Consider the following 21,001-nt stretch of genomic DNA (forward strand, 5'->3'; position numbering starts at 1 on the left):
CCTCTCTAATTCGAAAACGGGGAATTCACTATAAGACCATATACGACTCATTCAACTATTCACACAGTACATAGAGACTTCACATTTCACTTTCTGACCAACAATGAAACCTTATACTCACAATCTCAACTCATAGAAAGGAGATTTGAATGTTTCAGGAATTGGTTTACATACCGACAAACACAAAACTTTATATCTAGAATAGAAATAGAAACATGGTTAGGCCACTAACCAAATTTAAAACTCTCTGTGTACAGACCCCCCCCCCCCCCACTTAAACATACCCTATTGTTGTATATAAAATACTAATACAGAGCCCTCCAGGCTCTATTCCGCCTTACTTAGAAAGTTGAGAGACAGACCTAGGAGTTGTAATTCTTCCACAAACGGTTTTATCTATCTTCCAGAAAACTCCAAAAAAACTCAATTTCATCAACAATGTTAGAGGTAATCTTTCAAATACTACACAAATGGTACCTCACACCTAAAAAATTACACCTCCTTTACTGCATATCAATAATGTAGCCCACATGTGGTGGTGGTGGTGTAACTTTATACAAAACCTTTGGAGATCAATAATTACAGAAATTGAATCAATCCTTGAAACACAGTTCCCATTAGACCCCTTTATATGGTTATTAAACAAACCTCCCAAAATCAAACATAAACCCTATCTCAATTGTTTTACATCATGACTAATGAAGTGAAATATTTAAAAGCCAAAAACTGGAGACATAGGGAAGATCCAATGTGGGTTAAAAAAAGTCACAGAACTAATAGATTAAGAGGAATACTATTACCTTAAAAATAATAAAATTGACACATATGCGGAAATGTCATATCTATGGGATCATTATATCCTATATTACAAAAGGCCAAATATGTTTGTCCGAAGCTGTCATGCGCAGTAGAGACTGCGCAAGGACAAACATACCTGGCTTTTAACTGCAGGTCTGCAGCGCGAGACAGCTTCAGGAAGCTCCAGTACTCTCATCTGTTATTTTACAGCCCAGATGCCTGATCGTTATTGTAACAATCTTCTGCTGGTGCCGGTGGGAGGTGTGGCAGGTGGGCGGCTCAGCAGCAGAGGGAGGGGGAGGGCCCCACGCTACAAAAAAGAAAAAAAAGTGACGGGAGGGATGGGGCAGCTACACTACAGAAAAGGTGTTTGGAGGTGCGGGGGGGACAATATGGCGATCACGGGAGAGGGGGAGGTGGTGGGACCACTGCACTAGAGAATTTTTTTTAAAAAAAAATGTAAATAAAAAAATAAAATAAAGAAGAGGGTTTATAGGTACTGGCAGCTGCCGAAGACGGCGGCAATAGTTAGAGGGGGAGGGTTAGACAGCTGTTTTGAGGGGGGATCAGGGAGGTTGGAGGGTTTGGGTAATCCTACACTGCAGAAAAATAGAGGGATAGATGGATAGGGATAGAAGGATTTGGATAGGGGGATAGGGATATTAATAGAGATGGGGATAGAGATAGCGGGATTGGGATACAGGGATAGAGAGAGAGAGGGATAGCGGATGGGGATAGAGGGACAGAGATAGATCAATAGAGGGATAGAGATAGGGATAGATGAATAGAAGGATAGGGATAGAGGGATAGGTATATTTCTTTCCTTAAACAGTTTGGCCCGTGTACACAGGCTTTAACACTAGTTCTAAATAATACGCTAGATTACAAATAAACCTTTTCAGAAATATCTAGGTCACTAGTCAAGCTTCAAATAAACCGAGAAAATTGTATAATATGCCACATGGAGTGTGGATGGGACAAGGTAAGTTATCTCAATTTATTTATTTCGTTTTTTTCTTTTGTCTTTTCTTAAAGGGACAGTCAAGTCCAAAAAAACTTTTATGTTTCAAATAGGGCATATAATTTTAAACAACTTTCCAATTTACTTTTATCACCAATTTTGCTTTGTTCTCTTGGTATTCTTAGTTGAAAGCTAAACCTAGGAGGTTCATATGATTATTTCTAAGCCCTTAAAGGCCGCCTCTTATCACATGCTGTTTTATTTGCTTTTCACAACAGGGGAGAGCTAGTTCATGTAAATCATATAGATAACACTGTGATAACGCCCGTGGATTGTGCAGGCACTGCACTAATTAGCTAAAATTCAAGTAAATAGATAATAAATAAAATGTCATGTGATCAGAGGGCTGTCAGAAGATGCTTAGATACAAGTTAATCACATAGGTAAAAATAATTTAATATAACTTGGTTATGCAAAACTGGGGAATGGGTAATAAAGGGATTATCTATCTTTTAAAACCACAAAAATTCTGGTGTTGACTGTCCCTTTAAATTTTTTATTGACTATATTGTAAACGGTTATTGGATAATATATTTAAAATGACCACTAGAGATGCTGATAGCTTATTACCACCATCTCCTACTCTTTGACTACCATCATGAGAAAGAAGAGATAACATTGAATGTGGTCAATTTCACTTTTATTGTTTTGTATTTAACATAAGAAAATCAACCAAATGTGAATTAATTGTAAATCATGGAGCTGCATCTCCAACATTTTGTAAACTCTCTATTTTCTAATTAAAAAAAAAATAGTTTTACAACATTAATTTCTATTTATTTTAGTGATTGACAAATATGGAATGCAGAGGCATCCTTAAAAAAAGTCCCTAATGTCTAGTAAACTGTCCTTAAGTCTTAGCAGCAAGGCTGGGGAAATGTCTAGGTGTCAATGGCAGACAATCATTCAGAACAGTTAAAATGTTCTCAAAAGAAAATAATTATGCCAATAACAAATAACAATTTTCATTTTTATTGTAAACAGGTGGATTCACAAACTGCAGTTATCCTAGTCATGCTCAGAGTGCAGATTCTTCTTTCAATCTTTTCAAAAATCAAAGAAGTCACAAAGGAAATGTATGTTCTGAATGTGGGAAATGTTTCACAGAGAAATCATTTCTTTTTGACCATCTGAAATCTCATACAGGAGAGAAAAACAATTCATGTTCTGACTGTGGCAAATGTTTTATTTGTGAATCAGATCTTATTATGCATCACAAAATTCACACAGAAGAAAAGGCATTTTCATGTTCTGAGTGTGGGAAATGTTTTACTCAGAAATCGCATCTTGTTACTCATCACAAAATTCACACAGGAGAAAAAGCATTTTCATGTTCTAACTGTGGGAAATGTTTTACTCTGAAATCAGATCTTATTAGGCATCACAAAATTCACACTGGAGAAAAGGCATTTTCATGCTCTTACTGTGGGAAATATTTTACTCGGAAATCAACTGTTATTAGGCATCAAAGAATTCACAAAGTAGAAAAGAAATTTTCATGTTCTGAGTGTGGGAAATGTTTTAATCAAAAATCATATCTTATTAAGCATCACAAAATTCACACAGGAGAAAAAGCATTTTGTTCTGATTGTGGCAAATGTTTTATTCGTGAATCAGATTTAATTATGCATCGCAAAATTCACACAGGAGAAAATGCATTTTCATGTTCTGAGTGTGGAAAATGTTTTACTCAGAAATCACATCTTTTAACTCATCGAAACATTCACACCAGAGAAAAGGCATTTTCATGTTCTGAGTGTGGGAAATGTTTTATTTATGAATCATATCTTATTATCCATCGCAAAATTCACACAGGAGAAAAAGCATTTTCATGTTCTGAGTGTGGGAAATGTTTTACTCAGAAATCACATCTTTTTGCTCATCACAATATTCACACTGGAGAAAAAGCATTTTCATGTTCTTACTGTGGGAAATGTTTTACTCGGAAATCAACTCTTAATAGGCATTACAAAATTCATACAGGAGAAAAAGGATTTTCATGTTCTGACTCTGGGAAATGTTTTACTCTGAAATCAACTCTTAATAGGCATCACAAAATTCATACAGGAGAAAAAGCATTTTTATGTTCTGACTGTGGGAAATGTTTTACTCGGAAATCAACTCTTACTAGGCATCACAAAATCCATACAGGAGAAAAAGCATTTTCATGTTCTGACTGTGGGAAATGTTTTACTCTGAAATCAACTCTTGCTAGGCATCACAAAATTCACAGAGGAGACAAAGCATGATCTGACTGTGGGAAATGATCAATAACAGTTGATTTCTGAGTAAAATATCAGAAAATTCATACAGGAAAGAAAGCATTTTCAAGTTCTGACTGTGGGAAATGTTTTATTCAGAAATCAGATCTTATTACACATCACACAATTTACATAGGAGAAAGGGCATTTTCATGTTCTGGGCGTAGGAAATGTTTTACTTGGAAATCAACTCTTTTTACACATCAGAAAATTCATACAGAAGAGAAAACCTTTTCATGTTTTGACTGTGGGAAATTTTTAAGATTGAGATCTCATTATTACGCATCACAAAATTCACACAGGAGAATAGTAATTTTCATGTTCTGTCTGTGTGAAATGTTTTACTCAGGAATCGTATCTTATTATGCATTACAAAATTCACACAAGAGAAACAACATTTTCATGTTCTGAGTGTGGAAAATATTTTATTCAGAAATCAGGACTTATGCCTTACAAAATTCACAAAGACTAAAAAGCATTTTTATGATTTTACTGTTGGTTCTAACTATGGGTAATGTTTTATTTGAGATTCAGATCTCATTATTACGCATCACAAAATTTACACAGGAGAAAAGTAATTTTTATGTTCTGTCTGTGGGAAATGTTTTACTCGGAAATCATATCTTATTATGCATTACAAAATTCACACAAGAGAAACAGCATTTTCATGTTCTTAGTGTGGAAAATGTTTTATTCAGAAATCAGGTCTTCTTATGCATTACAAAATTCACAAAGACTAAAAAGCATTTTCATGTTCTGTCTGTGGGAAATGTTTTACTCGGAAATAACTTATTGATCATCAGAAAATGCATACAGGAGAGAAAGCATTTTCATGTTCTGACTGAGAAATGTTTTACACAGAAATCGCATCTTTAGAATCAGAAAATGAATACAGGAGCAAAAGTATGTTCATGTTCTAACTGTGGAAAATGTTTTACTCTGAAATCACATCTTATCAGACACTAGAAAATTCATATAGGAGAGAATGAATTTTTATGTTCTGAATGTGATGAATGTTTTTTTACTCATCAGAAAATGTATATTTAGGGAAATCAGAGCTTAACCTCTTCAGTACAGAGACATGTAATCAATATCCATACAATGTCTAGAGAACTAGTAATGACTACATGGGGACCTGTGGTGGATGAGCTTTTTTAGCTGTTCGATGCCTCTGCATCTCAAGTGGTTACAAAGTGGCCCAGTGTGTTTGTCATCCCTAGGGGAATCTGGGGTCCCTATATAGGTCTGAGTAGCCATGTGAATGCCTGGCACAAATGTGCATTTATTTCAGTTTTCATGGAAGGGTGTCCTATGAGCAGTTAAAAAAAAAAAAAAATATATATATATATATATATATATATATATATATATATATATATATATATATATATATACCCAAAGGCCCTTATTTATATAAAGATAAACCCATCTTTTAAATATAGTTACTGTTGAAAGCATTATAGTCAGGTGGTCACTTAGATTACAGTGTTTCCCAAGCTTGAATTTAAATTGACCTAGTGACTATCTGTACAGGGTGAGCCCCTGTGTTAAATTCAAAGTGCAAGAGGCCACAATGGATCCCTCTCCCCTCTATTATTTATTTTCTCCATTGAAACATTGGCTGTATCCATCCAGAAAAAAAAACAGATGATAAAGGGTCTCTTCTTATGTGGTACATAACTGAGTCTGTTCGCAGACAACCTGACAGTCTTTAATGGAACCTGAGAAATCTCTTCCAGTTTTGTTTGACTTGTTTTATTACTTTGGTTCCTTATCTTATTAGAAACTAAATGTTGATAAAACGGAAGTTTACCCCCTAAATATCCCTAAAAAACAGATTCAAAGTTTACAGGTCCTATTCCCATTTAAATGGTGTAGTAGTGGGCTTTAGCATCTTTGTGTGCAGATATCACATAATTTCACTTGGTTAATTTAACAAAATCATGGAACATTCTTACCAGAACTTAAATGTTCTCTTTCTCGCCCCAGATTTAAGGAGGTTTCTTGGATGGGCAGAATCTCTGCTTTCAAGATAATGTTACTACCATAAATTACCAAGTTGTTCCGCTGTTTACCCCTGAAACTCCCAATGGCCCTATTAGATAATTATCAGTCATTATTTAAACAATATATATGTGCAGGTAAACATCCTCGTATTTCCAGAACTATCTTACAAAATCCAATCTATAAGGGTGGGCTAGCTCTGCCTAATATTAAACTCTATTACGAGGCAGCTTTGCTATCACATATTTTTCTTTAGGTCCTTCAGGTGAGCAGCCCAGATGGTATGCCATAGAAGAAGCTTTACTCCCTTACTGTGTTCCCTCTAAGGCCAGTTTTGTGGGCGGCCCAGCAGTGAAACAGTTCATTAGAGCAATTAGCAAACACTACACAATACAGACTGCGAGGTGCGGTTCCCTTATTAAAGTGCCATAAAACATGTTGCGATATGTGCATATTTTAATAGGGCTAATTAAGTAAAAATAGTTTGCATAAAAAATTGTTAAAAATTACTGGCAAGTATTTTAAAATAATTCTCAAAAATAAGCAAAATGACTTACATAGCTGTGCTTTCTGGAGTAGACCGATTTCCCCCCCCCTCCCCCTATCAGTGTTTAACATCAGAAACACAGGCATTGTATTTTAACTGAGTTCACAGCAGCTTATTTGCTTCTAGGCGTGCTCCAGCAGATAATGATATGCATCCATAAAAGGAATTGTGTGGGGGGCGTTAGAGCTGTACAATTCAGACACTTAAAAGATAGTGTTAATGGTGAGGCACTGCAGTATACATTTGCAGGTAAAGTAATTAAAATACATATTATATGTTGTCTCTATCCCAACTTGTTTTATGTCCCTTTAACTGTTTTACTGCTGACAGCTCACAAAAACTGGCCTTAGAGGGAACACTGCTCCCTTATAATGTTTTGCTTGCAGACTAAGTGTCTCTTATCTATTCCTTAATCATAAAATATTCAGGGATTGTCTAGATTTGTGGCATAAACTTAGAAATTCTAGATTGGTGGCTCCTCACCTTTCTCCAATACATGGAGTCAGAGGTCTATTGCAGGGACTCCCATAGTCAAACCCTAGATCTTGAGAGAATGTCGATATAGCTGTAATGGAAGACTTGTATAATGAAACAGACTGGGCCTCTTATAACGAGTTTTCCAGACTTAAAATTTTCCTCCTAAGTTGCATTTTATCGTACGTAGTTGGGATTTCTTTAAAGATAAGCCTAGATTACTTTCTCGCTAGAAAGGAAGGTGGGAGCTCAGAGATGGAGGCCTCACTCTGTGTGCTACCAATATTTATTTGACTACCCAACCCAACGAGAGATTGATAATATAAAATGGAGTATAGCCATTAAATGGACAGTCAACACCAGAAGTGTTCTTGTTTAAAAAGAAAGATAACCCCTTTTTTTACCCATTCCCCGTTTTGCATAACCAACACTGTTATAGAATTACACTTTTTACCTCTGTGATTACCTTGTAGCTATGCCTCTGCAGACTGCCCCCTTATTTCAGTTCTTTTGAAAGACTTGCATTTTAGCCAATCAGTGCTCACTCCAGGGTAACTTCATGTGCATGAGCTCAATGTTATCTATATGAAACACATGAACTAATGTGGTCAAAATGCATTCAGATTAGAGGCAGTCTTCAAGGTCTAACAAATTAGCATATGAACCTCCTAGATTTAGCTTTCAAATAAGAATACTAAGAGAACAAAGCAAAATTGGTGATAAAAGTAAATTGAAAAGTTGTTTAAAATTACATTCCCTATTGAAATCATGAGTTTTTTTGGACTTGACTGTCCCTTTAAGGCAGCCAGAACAGCTATTCATTGTGTAACTCTTTTCAAGCTGTAATACAAATTGTTGACACAGTGGCATTGGTTTCCCTATAGACTTTATAGAGTCTCCAGATCTCATCCACTCATGTGTTGGAGATCTTGTGGAGCAGTTGGGACTGACATGCATATTTGGTGGGAATGCCCTGTCATAGCACATCTGGTGTGTGAGGTATTTAATTTGTGTGCTAGATTAGATTTATCAACTAATCCTAAAACCAAACTATGTATACTTCACTTAGCATTGCTTAAACTGTCAAAACCTAAGGCATTTTTATGTAGGTATATGTCAAGATGGCAGTGAAACTGTCTTTAGCCAGATTTTGGAAACAGCAGCCAACCCCGACATTACAGAAAGTGATAGATGTTGTAGATTATATAAGACTTATGGAAGAAAAGGTCTTCTTGAATAGGGGAATTCCAGACTTACACTGTGCAATTTGGGAACCATGGAATTCACTTACCTCTACCCCAGCATCTTAATTTATATTATACTTTTACTCCTTTGAAAGGTCCTAGGAGGCCCAGTCGAGAAATTCCTACCCTCCCCGTTTTTTTTTTGTTTTTTTTGCCAGGAGACTTTGGGTAACTAATGTTTTGCTTTCCCTTCTTCCTTATATAGAAGCTGAGGACATAGAAAAATAAACTCAGCTTTGAATTATTGTCTGCTTGAAGTCTACATTGATATTACTGTTTTCTTTTTATTTGAGTGTGAAGACTACCTATTATAGATACTTTATGATTGTTAACCTACCATTCTTCTTATTCTGTGGTTCTGGATCTTCCTTCATAGATCACTACCCTAGTTGAAAATAATGTTTCACCCTCTGGGTCCTATATGTTTAAGGATGATTTAAGATAAACGTTTAACCAGTAACGTTGAAGTGATTTACAAACTGATTTGATGAATTATAAAAATGAGGGTTTTTTTTCTTACAGTTTGTTTGTTTATTCTCTCTTTATTATTCGTATGAAGTACAGACTATTATATTTACTACATAGTGATGCAAGACATTTTTTTCTAAAATGTATTTTACCTTTCTAGTATTATGTATCACCCTGACTAATTTGTCTTGTTTTTATTGAAAAAAATACTGAATTAATATGTATTTCTGCTTATTTTAGAAAGTAATACAATTATAGATCCACCAAAGTTTGGACTAAACTATGTTTAATTAAAATTTTAATAAAGATGCATTTGTTCAAACTTTTTGTTCTAGATTTCTCACACATCATATAATATAAATAAAATAATAGTATAGTTTCAATCTGCTGGGGAAAAAACAATAAAAAGTTTGTGTGAGTTTCTAACTTTAAAATTATTTCCAGTAGTATTTAAATGTGAGCAGCATCTAAAAACTCAGAAACAGCTCAGCACAGGGTGTGAAATTGTTCAGCAGTGAAGGGGTGAAAAGGACATTAAACACTGTAAGATTGTAATATAAAATGTTTAATTATGTGCAGTGGCATCACTAGGGGGGTGCGGGCCGCTCCCGGGTGACACCCTCCAGGGGGTGACACTACCAGAAAAATAAATGTATTTATTTTTAAATTTGAAATTCAAAGAAATACAATGTAGAGATGCATAGATTTTTTTTTATTAGAGGGGCCAGCATTTGTGAACATTAGTGGGACTGGGGAAGTTGTCGACAGCGCTGTGATTTCCACAAATAGTTTTCCCGGCTGCTTTTGCTTGTTTGTACTTTGCTCCTCCCCTGCCCAATTTCACTATGAATGTTGTGGGCGTGCCGTGGGGCTTGCAAAGTTGCGCTGCTAGCCTAAACCTGCCTGCCTATCTGTGCTCACTGCTCAGTGACGTGTGGAGCAGTGGAGTCATACACTGCTGTGTGAGGGGGATGCCTGGCACCTGACCGCATGACTGTCTGACACTGTCTCTAAAGTGAAGGAGCCACGTATGATGCCCACCAGACCGGTACAGTTACGGTACACTAAGTGCACACTGAAGAGGTAGGAGGGGGTCTGGGGGTGGGCAGAGTGCAGAGATGATTGGCCATAAGAAGCGGTAGGCCCGGGGCTGTGCACTGACAAACTTTGAACAGTGTCAGAGAGCAGAATTTTCATAGTTTGCACACCTAAACCTTTTCTTTAATGATTTATTTTTAGAGTGTTCTGTTTATCTTTCATTTGATGCTCTGCTGAGCCAGGGAGCAGCTCTAGGCATGGGCTTTATAATTAATGCAGTGCAGTTTACATATTTTGTATGTGTGTGTGTCTGAGTTTTTGTGTGTTTGTGTTGAGTGTTTTTGTGTGTGTGTCTGAGAGCTTTTTTTATACTTTTTGTGTGTTTCTGAGTGTTTGTGTGTCTGAGTGTTTGTATGTGTGTGTGCCTGTGTTTTTGTGTTTGTCTGCTTTCTGAGGGGAGGGGCGTGACACCATAACTTACCGCACCGGGTGACACCAACCCTAGTGGCGCCACTGATTATGTGTATTAAAACTAGTTGGTAATATGCATTCATTATTTATTTTGTGATGTAACTGAATATTGTTGGCTTTCCAAATCCCATGTGTTTCTTAAAGAAATGGGAGCTGCTATGTTGAAACCTATATCTCTCTTACTTAAATGAACAGTTAAATGTTTCTGCCCTTTAATTTGTTTCCAATTATACATTTTACCTGCTGGAGTGTATTAAATAGTTTACAAATAGCTAATTTACCTTTTATATTGACATTTGAAATAGCTTCTATACAGAAGTACTAACTTACACTCCCAGTGAATGGTAGGAGAGATAAGCCATAATTATTTTCTCTAATTATTGGGCTTTGGTATACAGATAGAGATAATATTAAGAAGCATGTATGTGTACATAAAGTGATAAATAATGAGATCTAATTTTCCTGCAAGCTCAACCTATTTTAAAAGGTTGTGGTAACCCCCCCCCCCCCCCCCATTATTTCATATGCAAAATAAACCTAAATACGCACTTTTTCATACATTTTATACTCTGGGTGTTAAAAATTGCTCACTTTTCAGAGCTAAATTACATGAAAAAGGGGCAAAATAAATAATGAAAATATATTGCAAAGTACTATCATTATGCATCAGTAAACATTTTATATAAAAATCTGAAGATGTTTACTGTCTCTTTAAGGGGAAACTATTTTACAGTACACTGTCCCTTTAAATTTTTCTGATGAGGATAATCAAGGACAGATAAATTGTGCAAACAATCTCTCTTTGGAATACAGAGACTTTTTTTAAAACCCCATTATATAGTTGCTTAAATATTGCATGCAGCATTTGTTTGCACAAGCTAGATTTCAACATAGTATATAGGTAGATACTGTAGATATAGGCGGGAAATATCACTATAATTTATTAGTCGGGTTAAAAGTTACTACCCCAGAGGGAACAATTTACCTGTGCACTCAATATAAAATATATAAAAGTAACTTTTTACTTGTCTGCTGCAATTTCCTACAAGTCGCCTACTAGTGGAATTTTTAAGACATTTATATATATATATATCTCCAGGGCTCAAAATTTCCACTAGCCATTGGCGAGTGAAAATGTAACAGTGGCTAGTGTAGGTGAGTGAGTGAGTGAATGTCTACAAATATTATCTAAACGGATATTATATATCCATGAAAGGGCAAGGATATGTTAATACGCTAGGGTAATAGGGACCCCATTAGTGCTTAGACCGTTAATTCGGAGAGGAGCAGAGAGAGGAAAAGTGAGAGTGGAGAAAAAGCTAGTGTTAAGAAAGAGTGGAGAAAAAAAAAAAGAATGAAGAGATATCAGAGAGGAGAGAAATATAGTGAAAAGAAAAGATGGCTTGAGAGAGATGGGACGGGATAAAAAGAACAGAGATTGAAGAGGAGGCAGTGGAGAAAGATAGATGACAAATGATGATTATAAAAACAATTTTTCCAGTTCTGCTATGACCTCACATCAATGTCAACCATCTTTGCACTCTCTCTGTTCAACAACATTTTTTTGTCTGGATGTTGTCTTCCCCAGAACCCGAGTTGATGTTGCTAATGGCTATGCACTTATTTTTGCTAATTTATTACTGTATGTAGAATTATTTAATTTATGATATAAAATAAACAATATTAAAAAATAACTTCCCTATAAGATGTTTTTTACATTGGCTAAACATATGCAAAGGGGGGGTAGGTTAGTTGGTGTGGTATGGGTGGGTAGTGAGTGGGATCAAAAGTGGCGAGTAACATTTTGGGCTGGTTAGTAGCTTAGGGCTTGAACTTTTGAGCCGTCTATATCTATCTGTATGTATGTATATATATATATATATATATATATATATATATATATATATATATATATATATATATATATATATATATATATATATATATATATATATATATACAGGGGATGAAAAACCCAGTGGTCCGGGACGACTTTGAATTTCCCTGGGGCGACTCAGAAAAATGGCACACCATTTTATACATATAAAACTTTGTTTTTATATATATTTTCCTGCGTGCGCAATCCAAAGAGCCGATTGCATCATAATCAGCAACCAGCTGATGTGCAATGGGAGCGCTAAGTGGTGGAGCTAAAACGGCTGTGATCCAGCCATGTGAGGGCTTCACCAAACTTGCAAGGATGGCAGAATGCAAATCGTTGGCCTAATCAAGCAGCAACTAACATTGAATTTTATGTTTGCGTGGCACTCGATATGTTTTTAATATTCAAAACGTATATGCAATGTGCATGCATCCATTAAACAATATATTATGCACAAGAGAAAGAAAGGACAAATTATATATATTCATATGTCAAAGAATGGCAAGGCTGCACCAATGCAATTTTAAAAATACTTGTATTTATTGTGAGAACAAAAACAAGAACCACCACTTTGTAGGATCATAAGTTTGCAAAATATCACATCATATACATTCATTGAAGAACAAAAGTAAACCGATTCAATTGCAGTACACCGTAATATGGAAGCCCTTAGTGCTTATTTGCATGCTTCTTAGCAAATTAAACTGAAAAGTTAGTTACAGCAGATTCAGGAGCACTTAGTGCCAAAGCACGCTCCAAAGTAGATGTCAGGGTTTTTCCCTGTTGTGTTTGCCATGTGCTGCTGGCAGCCATTTTACTCACCTCTTTTCCTGACTTGGTGCATTGTGGGGGATGCTGCTCACTTCCTGCACTTCCTTTTATGGCCAGACTGTTGTGCATCATCCATGTGAGACAGGATGCAGTCTCAGAATTGTGATGTAATCATTCATTATTTAAAGGGCCTCTGTTCAGTATGCTTTGCCTTTGCTTTGTCTGAGACCTGTTTGTGAGAGTTCCTGTGTATTACCTGGCTGCCTGACGTCCTTCCTGGTTCCTGATCCCTGGCTTGTTCCTAACTCTGCTGTTCTCCTTGTTCCTGACTCCGGCTCGTCTGACTATTCGCTTTGGCTCCTGACTTGGCTGGTCTGACTACCAGCTCTGGTTTTGACTCCTGGCTTGTTATTTGACTTGTGGACATTTTATAATTTTTTGCTATTAATAAAGGTGTGATTATTTTTGCACTTCTCGTCTCAGTCTGATTCCTAGCACCCTGACATTATGCAAAGGCCATGAATCCTGATGCTGCTAATTATCCACCTTTACCTGCCATAATTTCCAGGATGGAAGTACAGGATCACCGCTTGGATCAATTTGCACTAGCCCTGCAAACCCTGCTGACTCGCACGCACTGCACATTTGGACCAAAGTGTCCCGCATGTTATGGCTGTTCCTGTTTCCGCTGCTGCACTTTTGCCTACCAGGAGCATGTCCAGTTCTGCACCTCTACTTCAGCGATATGGAGGCGATCCTATTCAGTGCAGAGGCTTTTTGATCCAGGTGGGCATTTACTTTGAGATGTTACCTCAGGCGTTTCCCTCTGACAGAGCTAAGGTGGGATTTCTCATCTTGTTACTCTCTGACACAGCTCTTGCCTGGGCTAATCCCTTGTGGGAGACTAATAAACCTGTGATTTCAAATTACCCTGAATTTGTGGCTTCCTTTCGAAGGGTATTTGATGTTCCGGCTCGCTCCTCCTCTGCTGCTAAACGACTCATGTCCATTACAAGGTACAAGATCTGTTGCTCAGTATGCTATTGAGTTCCGTATGCTTGCCGCAGAGGTAGGTTGGAACAATGAAGCCCTTGTTGCCGCCTTCTTTCATGGGCTCTCTGGTGCGATTGAAGACTAAGTTGCTGCCAGAGATTTACCAGAGGATCTCGAGGCATTGGTGTCTTTTTTTATCCTAATTGACATCAGACTCAGAGAGAGGCCCTCTTTCAAGGAGCGCTTGCGGAAGCCTCCTGTTCCGTTGTCTCCTACGTGTTCGTTCCCACCCATGCCTCCCTCTCCTCCCATGCCTCCTGGTCCAGAGTCACCAGGTACTGCTGAGCCGATGCAGTTGGGATTCACGCGTCTCTCCGCGGCAGAGAAGGCCTTTAGGAGGAAGGAGGGGCTCTGCCTCTATTGTGGGTTACAGGGCCACCTTTTGAAGTCTTGTCCTACACGGCCGGGAAACGCTCACACCTAAGGTCCTGTCGGGGGCAGACCTTGGGTGGTTTATCCTTGTCCCTGGAACCGCTTAAGGAGAAACCTTTGGTCATGGTTGTCCTTTCCTGGGTGGACTCCTCCATAGTCACTCAGGCTCTTGTTGACTCTGGTGCTGCTGGCTATTTAATTGACAGTGATTTTGTATCAAAGCACTCCATTCCTGTTTTGCCTCGGTCTGTTCCGCTTGCTATTGAGGCCATTGATGGCAGGCTCCTTCAGCCTGCACTCGTTACTCACGAAACTACTCCGTTGTCCACGGCTGTTTGGGCTGTCCATTTTGAAACCCCCCAGTTCCAGGTGATAAACTCTCCGCATTTTACAGTTGTTCTGGGTTATCCCTGGCTCCAAAAGCACAATCCCAGTCCGAAATGTTGTTGTGGTCCCCGCAATGTATTTCCACTTGTCTTCGGAAACCAGTTAAAGTCTTGTGCACTTCTTTGGTATCTCAATTGCCAGAGGAGTACCGAGAGTTCCGAGACGTGTTTGACAAGGTGCATGCCGGTACGTTGCCTCCTCACCGGTCTTACGATTGTGCCATAGACCTGCAACCCGGAGCCATTCCTCCTTGGGGTCGGGTGTACCCTCTGTCTGTTGCAGAGAATTGTGCTATGGAGGAGTATGTTGCTGGTTCTCTGTCACGGGGGATCATCCGCAAATCCTGCTCTCCTGCAGGGGCTGGCTTCTTCTTTGTGAAGAAAAAGGGTGGCGAGTTAAGACCATGTATCGATTATAGGGGTCTTAATCGTCTTACCATTAAGAATGCTTACCCTATTCCGCTCATTACGGAACTCTTTGACCGCCTCAAGGGAGCTACGGTCTTTACTAAACTTGATTTGAGAGGAGTGTACAATCTCGTTAGGATTAAGGAGGGTCACGAATGGAAAACAGCATTTAACACCAGAAGCAGGCATTATGAATATCTTGTAATGCCCTTTGGCCTATGTAATGCTCCTGCTGTTTTTCAGGAATTTATTAATGATGTCCTACGAGATATGTTGCAACAGTGTGTTGTGGTGTACTTAGACGACATCCTCATACACTCACCCACACTTGAGGCTCATCGTTCTGATGTTACACGGGTTCTTCAGAGACTACGTGAGAACGGCCTGTTTTGTAAACTTGAGAAATGTGAGTTCCATCAGACTCAAGTAACCTTCCTAGGTTATGTTATCGCCACTGCAGGGTTCTCCATGGATCCTGACAAGTTATCTGCAGTTCTGCAGTGGCCTCGCCCAGTTGGTCTTCGGTCTATTCAACGTTTTTTGGCGTTCGCCAATTACTATAGAAAGTTTATAAAAAACTTTTCTTCCTTGGTCAAACCTATCACAGACATGACCCGTAAAGAGAATGATCCACTCCATTAGTCACCTACTGCCATTGAGGCCTTTGATAGTCTTAAGACTGCTTTTGCTACTGCTCCAGTTCTGGCTCATCCTAACCCTGTCCTGCCTTTCGTTCTTGAGGTCGATGCTTCTGAGACTGGAGTAGGTGCCCTCTTGTCTCAACGTCCTACGCCTGACGGTTCCTTGCATCCGTGTGGTTTCTTCTCTAAGAAATTGTCTCCAGCGGAGTGCAATTATGAAATTGGCGACAGGGAATTACTGGCCATAATTTTGGCACTCAAGGAATGGAGCCATCTTCTCAAGGGTACTAGCGTGCCAGTGCTCATTCTTACTGACCACAAGAATTTAACTTATCTATCTGAAGCAAAACGTTTGTCGCCCCGACAGGCCAGATGGGCGCTATTTTTGTCTCGATTTAATTATGTGGTCTCCTACCTGCCTGGTAGTAAGAATGTTAGGGCTGATGCCCTCTCTCAACAATTTTCGCCTCTGTCCAAGGAGGAGTCTGTACCTACTTCTGTTATACCTCCTGACCATATTTTGGCTACCATACGTACTAATTTGACTTCTCCCTTGGGGGAGGAGATCCTGGCTGCACAAACCAATGCACCGCCTGAGAAACCTAGTGGTAAGTGTTTTGTTCCTGAGAATCTTCGAACTAAACTTTTGCACACTTACCACTATCCTAAAGCCGCAGGTCACCCAGGCAAGAACCAAATGATTTGGTCTGTCACTCGACAATTCTGGTGGCCAGGTCTTAGTTCTGATGTTGCTGCGTATGTTGCCTCCTGCTCAGTTTGTGCACAGAATAAGACTCCTCGACGTCTTCCTGTGGGTCTTCTTCAACCTATTGCTAATGGTGAGCGTCCTTGGACACATCTTTCCATGGACTTCATTGTCGATCTCCCTGTTTCCAATGGCAATACTGTTATCCTTATGGTGGTTGACCGTTTTTCTAAAATGTCACATTGCATTCCCTTGATGAAGCTGCCTACCGCTCAGGAGCTTGCTTCAATTTTTGCCCCGGAGGTCTTCCGTTTACATGGGTTACCCAAGGAGATAGTGTTGGACCGGGGTAGCCAGTTTGTCTCCAGATTTTGGCGTTCCTTTTGTGCTCAAATGGGGATCCAGCTTTCCTTCTCCTCAGCATATCACCCTCAATCCAATGGGGCTGCGGAACGGTCTAATCAAGCTCTGGAACAGTTCCTCCGTTGCTATGTCTCAGATCACCACAATAATTGGTCTGAACTGTTACCTTGGGCAGAGTTTGCTCGTAATAGTGCTATTAATGCTTCCTCCAAGTTATCCCCATTCATGGCGAATTATGGGTTTCAACCATCCTTGTTGCCCGATTCATTCATGTCTTAGGGTATTCCGGCTTTGGAGGAGCATCTCCGGCAACTCCGTTCCACGTGGGTGCAGATTCAGGATTGCCTTCATCAACTTCATCATTCTATGCAGCGCCAAAAGTTCCAGGCTGATCGTAGGCGTCTGCCCACACCTTCCTACCAGGTTGGTGAGAGAGTTTGGCTGTCCTCCTGCAACTTGAACCTTTGTGTGCCTTCCAATAAATTGGCTCCCCATTATGTTGGTCCTTTTCGAATACTCTGACGGGTTAATCCTGTGGCCTACGCTCTTGACCTTCCTCCTGCTATGCGCTTCTCCAATGTTTTTCATGTCTCCCTCTTGAAACCATTGGTTTGTAATCGGTTTACCACTGTGTTGCCTCGTCCCCGTCCTATCTTTGTTGACAACCATGAGGAGTATGAGGTCAGCAGCATTTTTGACTCTCGTATGTCCAGGGGCCGTGTACAGTATTTGGTTCACTGGAGGGGCTACGGTCCGGAGGAGCGCTCTTGGGTTCCCTCCTCTGATGTTCATGCTCCCGCCCTCCTCCGTGCCTTCCATGCCCGTTTCCCCAATAAGCCTTTTGTCCTCCCGCGGGGGAGGGGTCGTTGAGGGGAGGGTACTGTCAGGGTTTTTCCCTGTTGTGTTTGCCATGTGCTGCTGGCAGCCATTTTACTCACCTCTCTTCCTGACTTGGTGCATTGTGGGGGATGCTGCTCACTTCCTGCACTTCCTTTTATGGCCAGACTGTTGTGCATCATCCATGTGAGACAGGATGCAGTCTAAATAATAAATGATGACATCACAACAGTATGCTTTGCCTTTGCGTTGTCTGAGACCTGTTTGTGAGAGTTCCTGTGTATTACCTGGCTGCCTGACGTCCTTCCTGGTTCCTGATCCCTGGCTTGTTCCTGACTCTGCTGTTCTCCTTGTTCCTGATTCCGGCTCATCTGACTATTCGCTTTGGCTCCTGACTCGGCTCGTCTGACTACCAGCTCTGGTTTTGACTCCTGGCTTGTTATTTGATTTGTGGACATTTTATCATTTTTTGCTATTAATAAAGGTGTGATTATTTTTGCACTTCTCGCCTCAGTCTGATTCCTGGCACCCTGACTGTAGATAAGGGTAAATGAATTAAACAAAAGAAAAACATCCACTTCCAATACCTATGTTTAGGTAGGTTAGATACAGATCAGTCCCAAGAAATTACACTCTTAATCGGAGGATCTTATCATAACGATCTTAATACCACTTGTAAAAGTACCTTTTCTCTGATCCAATCAACCGGTATTAGAGGAATCTCACCATCATGTTAGCACGTTTGCTGCTTAACTTTGAAACATCAGGGAATCCCAATCAATAGCCAGTAGAAGCTTAATGTACGTCAAACAAAGTTGCAATACTGTGCAGAATATCCAGGTGAGTTGCAGTCGTTACATTTATGTTACCCTCCAAATACAGCTGCTGGTAACAATAGAAGATGTGATTTAGCACATATAGATTCCAGCATGTGAGGTCTTCACCAAACTAACACAATGTGTGTGTTGTCATATGACGCGTTTCGCCCCTCCCACTCAGGGGTTGGCCAGGGCTTTGTCAGATATCTGTCAATGAGCCTAAACAGCTCTTTTATAGCATCCATAAAGATCCTGCTTGTGCTTTCTTAAAGCTATATTACATACTATTGGTGATTACATACAACCTTATAATACATAGTGTGGAACTATTAATTTGAAAAAGGCAACAGCATATCAACAAACCAACTATTTTTTCATTCATTTTGTTTTTCGTTATTACAAACTTTATTTATTTACATGACAATTTTTCAAATGATAATACAATTCATTTTATACAGTGTTTGGAATATGGAAAAAAACAACAAGAGACATATGTTATCACAAGTTTTTAGTGAATTATCACTTTTTTAGTGTGTGTTATTGCTTTATTACAAAAAACAAACATACTCTATTTTTTCATTTAGCCCATTTGGGGTTAATGTCTGCAACCTGTACATCCATTTTGATTCTTGTTGGAGAAGAACTTTGTCATAATTTTCACCTCTTCTATTTTGTTTAGGATTATCAATACCTATCACTTTCAAGCAGGTGTATTTTGCATCATGACATTCAGCAAATTGCCTGCATAAGGCTCATTTTTGAGCCGTGGCAATCTGATTCTAAGTATCTCTCTTTTACAAGTAGCGGGGTTACTCACTGGACCAATATCCACAATGCTTCTAATCCTATTTCATCTCATCTTCCTACAGGTATGTCTCCCTGCTGCTGACTCCCTGACTGCTTTTAAACGCCCCTTTAATTTGTGCTAGATTTCCCTGGTAACCATTTCCTCCGTCTCCATTTTATCTACCTGTAATCATTTTATCAGATACTCCCGGACCCCGCCGCCACCTAAATAAATGTATTAACCCCGGACCCCGCCGCCACCTAAATAAATGTATTAACCCCGGAGCCCGCCACCACCTAAATAAATGTATTAACCCCTAAACCTCTGGCCTCCCACATCACTACCACTAACTAAACCTATTAACCCCTAAACCGCCAGCCCCCCACATCGACATAAACTAAATTAAGCTTTTAACCCCTAAACCTAACAAGCCGCTACTTTTAAATTAAAATTACAACATCCCTATCTTAAAATAAATTTAAACTTTAAACCTGTAGAATTAAAAGAAACTATTTTAAACGATTAATTAACCTACTGTAACTATTACACTACACTTAAATTAAATTAGCAATTAAATTAACTAAATCACATATTAAAAAACCCTAACCCTACTCAAATTATTTAAATATACTATTTAACCTTATTAAAAATTACTAAATTACAAAAAAGAATTAATGCTAAGTTACAAAAAATAAAAAAACACTAAATTACGAGAAAAAACAACAACCACATTATCAAAAATAAAAACAAATTACTCCTAATCTAATAGCCCTATCAAAATAAAAAAAGCCCCCCAAAATAAAAAAGACTATAGCCTACAATAAACTACCAATGGCACTTTAAAAAGGGCCTTTTGAGGGGCATTGCCCCAAATAAATCAGCTCTTTTACCTGTAAAAAAATACAAACACCCCTAACAGTAAAACCCACCACCCAACCAACCCTCCCAAATAAAAACTCTAATCTAAAATAACCTAAGCTCCCCATTGCCCTGAAAATTGCATTTGTATGGGCATTGCCCTTAAAAGGGCATTTAGCTCTTTTACCTGGCCAGACCCTACTCTAAAAATAAAACCCATCCCAAAAAACCTTTAATAAACCTAACACTAACCCCCGATGATCCAGACTCTGTGCTTATGTTAGGGTGTTAGGTGTAAACGTTACTTGTTTTCTACCATATAAATCAATGGGATATCTGGCAGCATCGAACATAAGCTTTCAGTGCTTTCAGACTCTTATTGATTCCTATGGCATCTGCGGCCTCCAGGGTGGCGGATTAAAAACCAGGTATGCTGGGCCAGAATAGCCGCAAGCGTACCTGTTAGAAATTTGATAAATGGGAAAAGGTGTTAAATAGGGCCAAATGTGTATTCAGAACATCTGTAATGACGTAAGCATTGATCTGTGTCGGATTGAGACCGGCGGATTGTATGTTATGTCACAGATTTCAACTTTTGCTTTGATAACTAGTTCAGATCAAGCTCACAACAATTACGCTGCGGAATTCCAGCGTATTTGCGGTTGACGGCTTGATAAATATCCCCCTTAAGCTCTACTGATAGTAATTTGTCAGTGAAATCTACACAAAAAAAATGATAAAAACCCAACATAATTTATGCTTACCTGATAAATTAATTTTTTTGATGGTGGTG

The 21,001-nt window shown here is 38.9% G+C and overlaps 1 protein-coding gene across 3 annotated transcripts in view; it reads left to right on the plus strand.

Moving 5' to 3' along the window:
* The window catches only part of LOC128657264 (gastrula zinc finger protein XlCGF26.1-like), a 123,736-nt gene extending 118,985 nt beyond the window's left edge, over positions 1-4,751 (plus strand). For all 3 annotated transcript variants that reach the window (XM_053711543.1, XM_053711542.1, XM_053711544.1), the window contains one exon: positions 2,804-4,751. In XM_053711543.1, the coding sequence (XP_053567518.1) occupies positions 2,804-4,068 (1,265 nt within the window). In that variant the 3' untranslated portion in view covers positions 4,069-4,751. The remainder of the gene's footprint in view (positions 1-2,803) is intronic.
* Positions 4,752-21,001: the final 16,250 nt, after the last annotated feature.

This window comes from Bombina bombina, chromosome 4 (genome assembly GCF_027579735.1).
Source record: "Bombina bombina isolate aBomBom1 chromosome 4, aBomBom1.pri, whole genome shotgun sequence".
Classification (NCBI taxonomy): domain Eukaryota; kingdom Metazoa; phylum Chordata; class Amphibia; order Anura; family Bombinatoridae; genus Bombina; species Bombina bombina.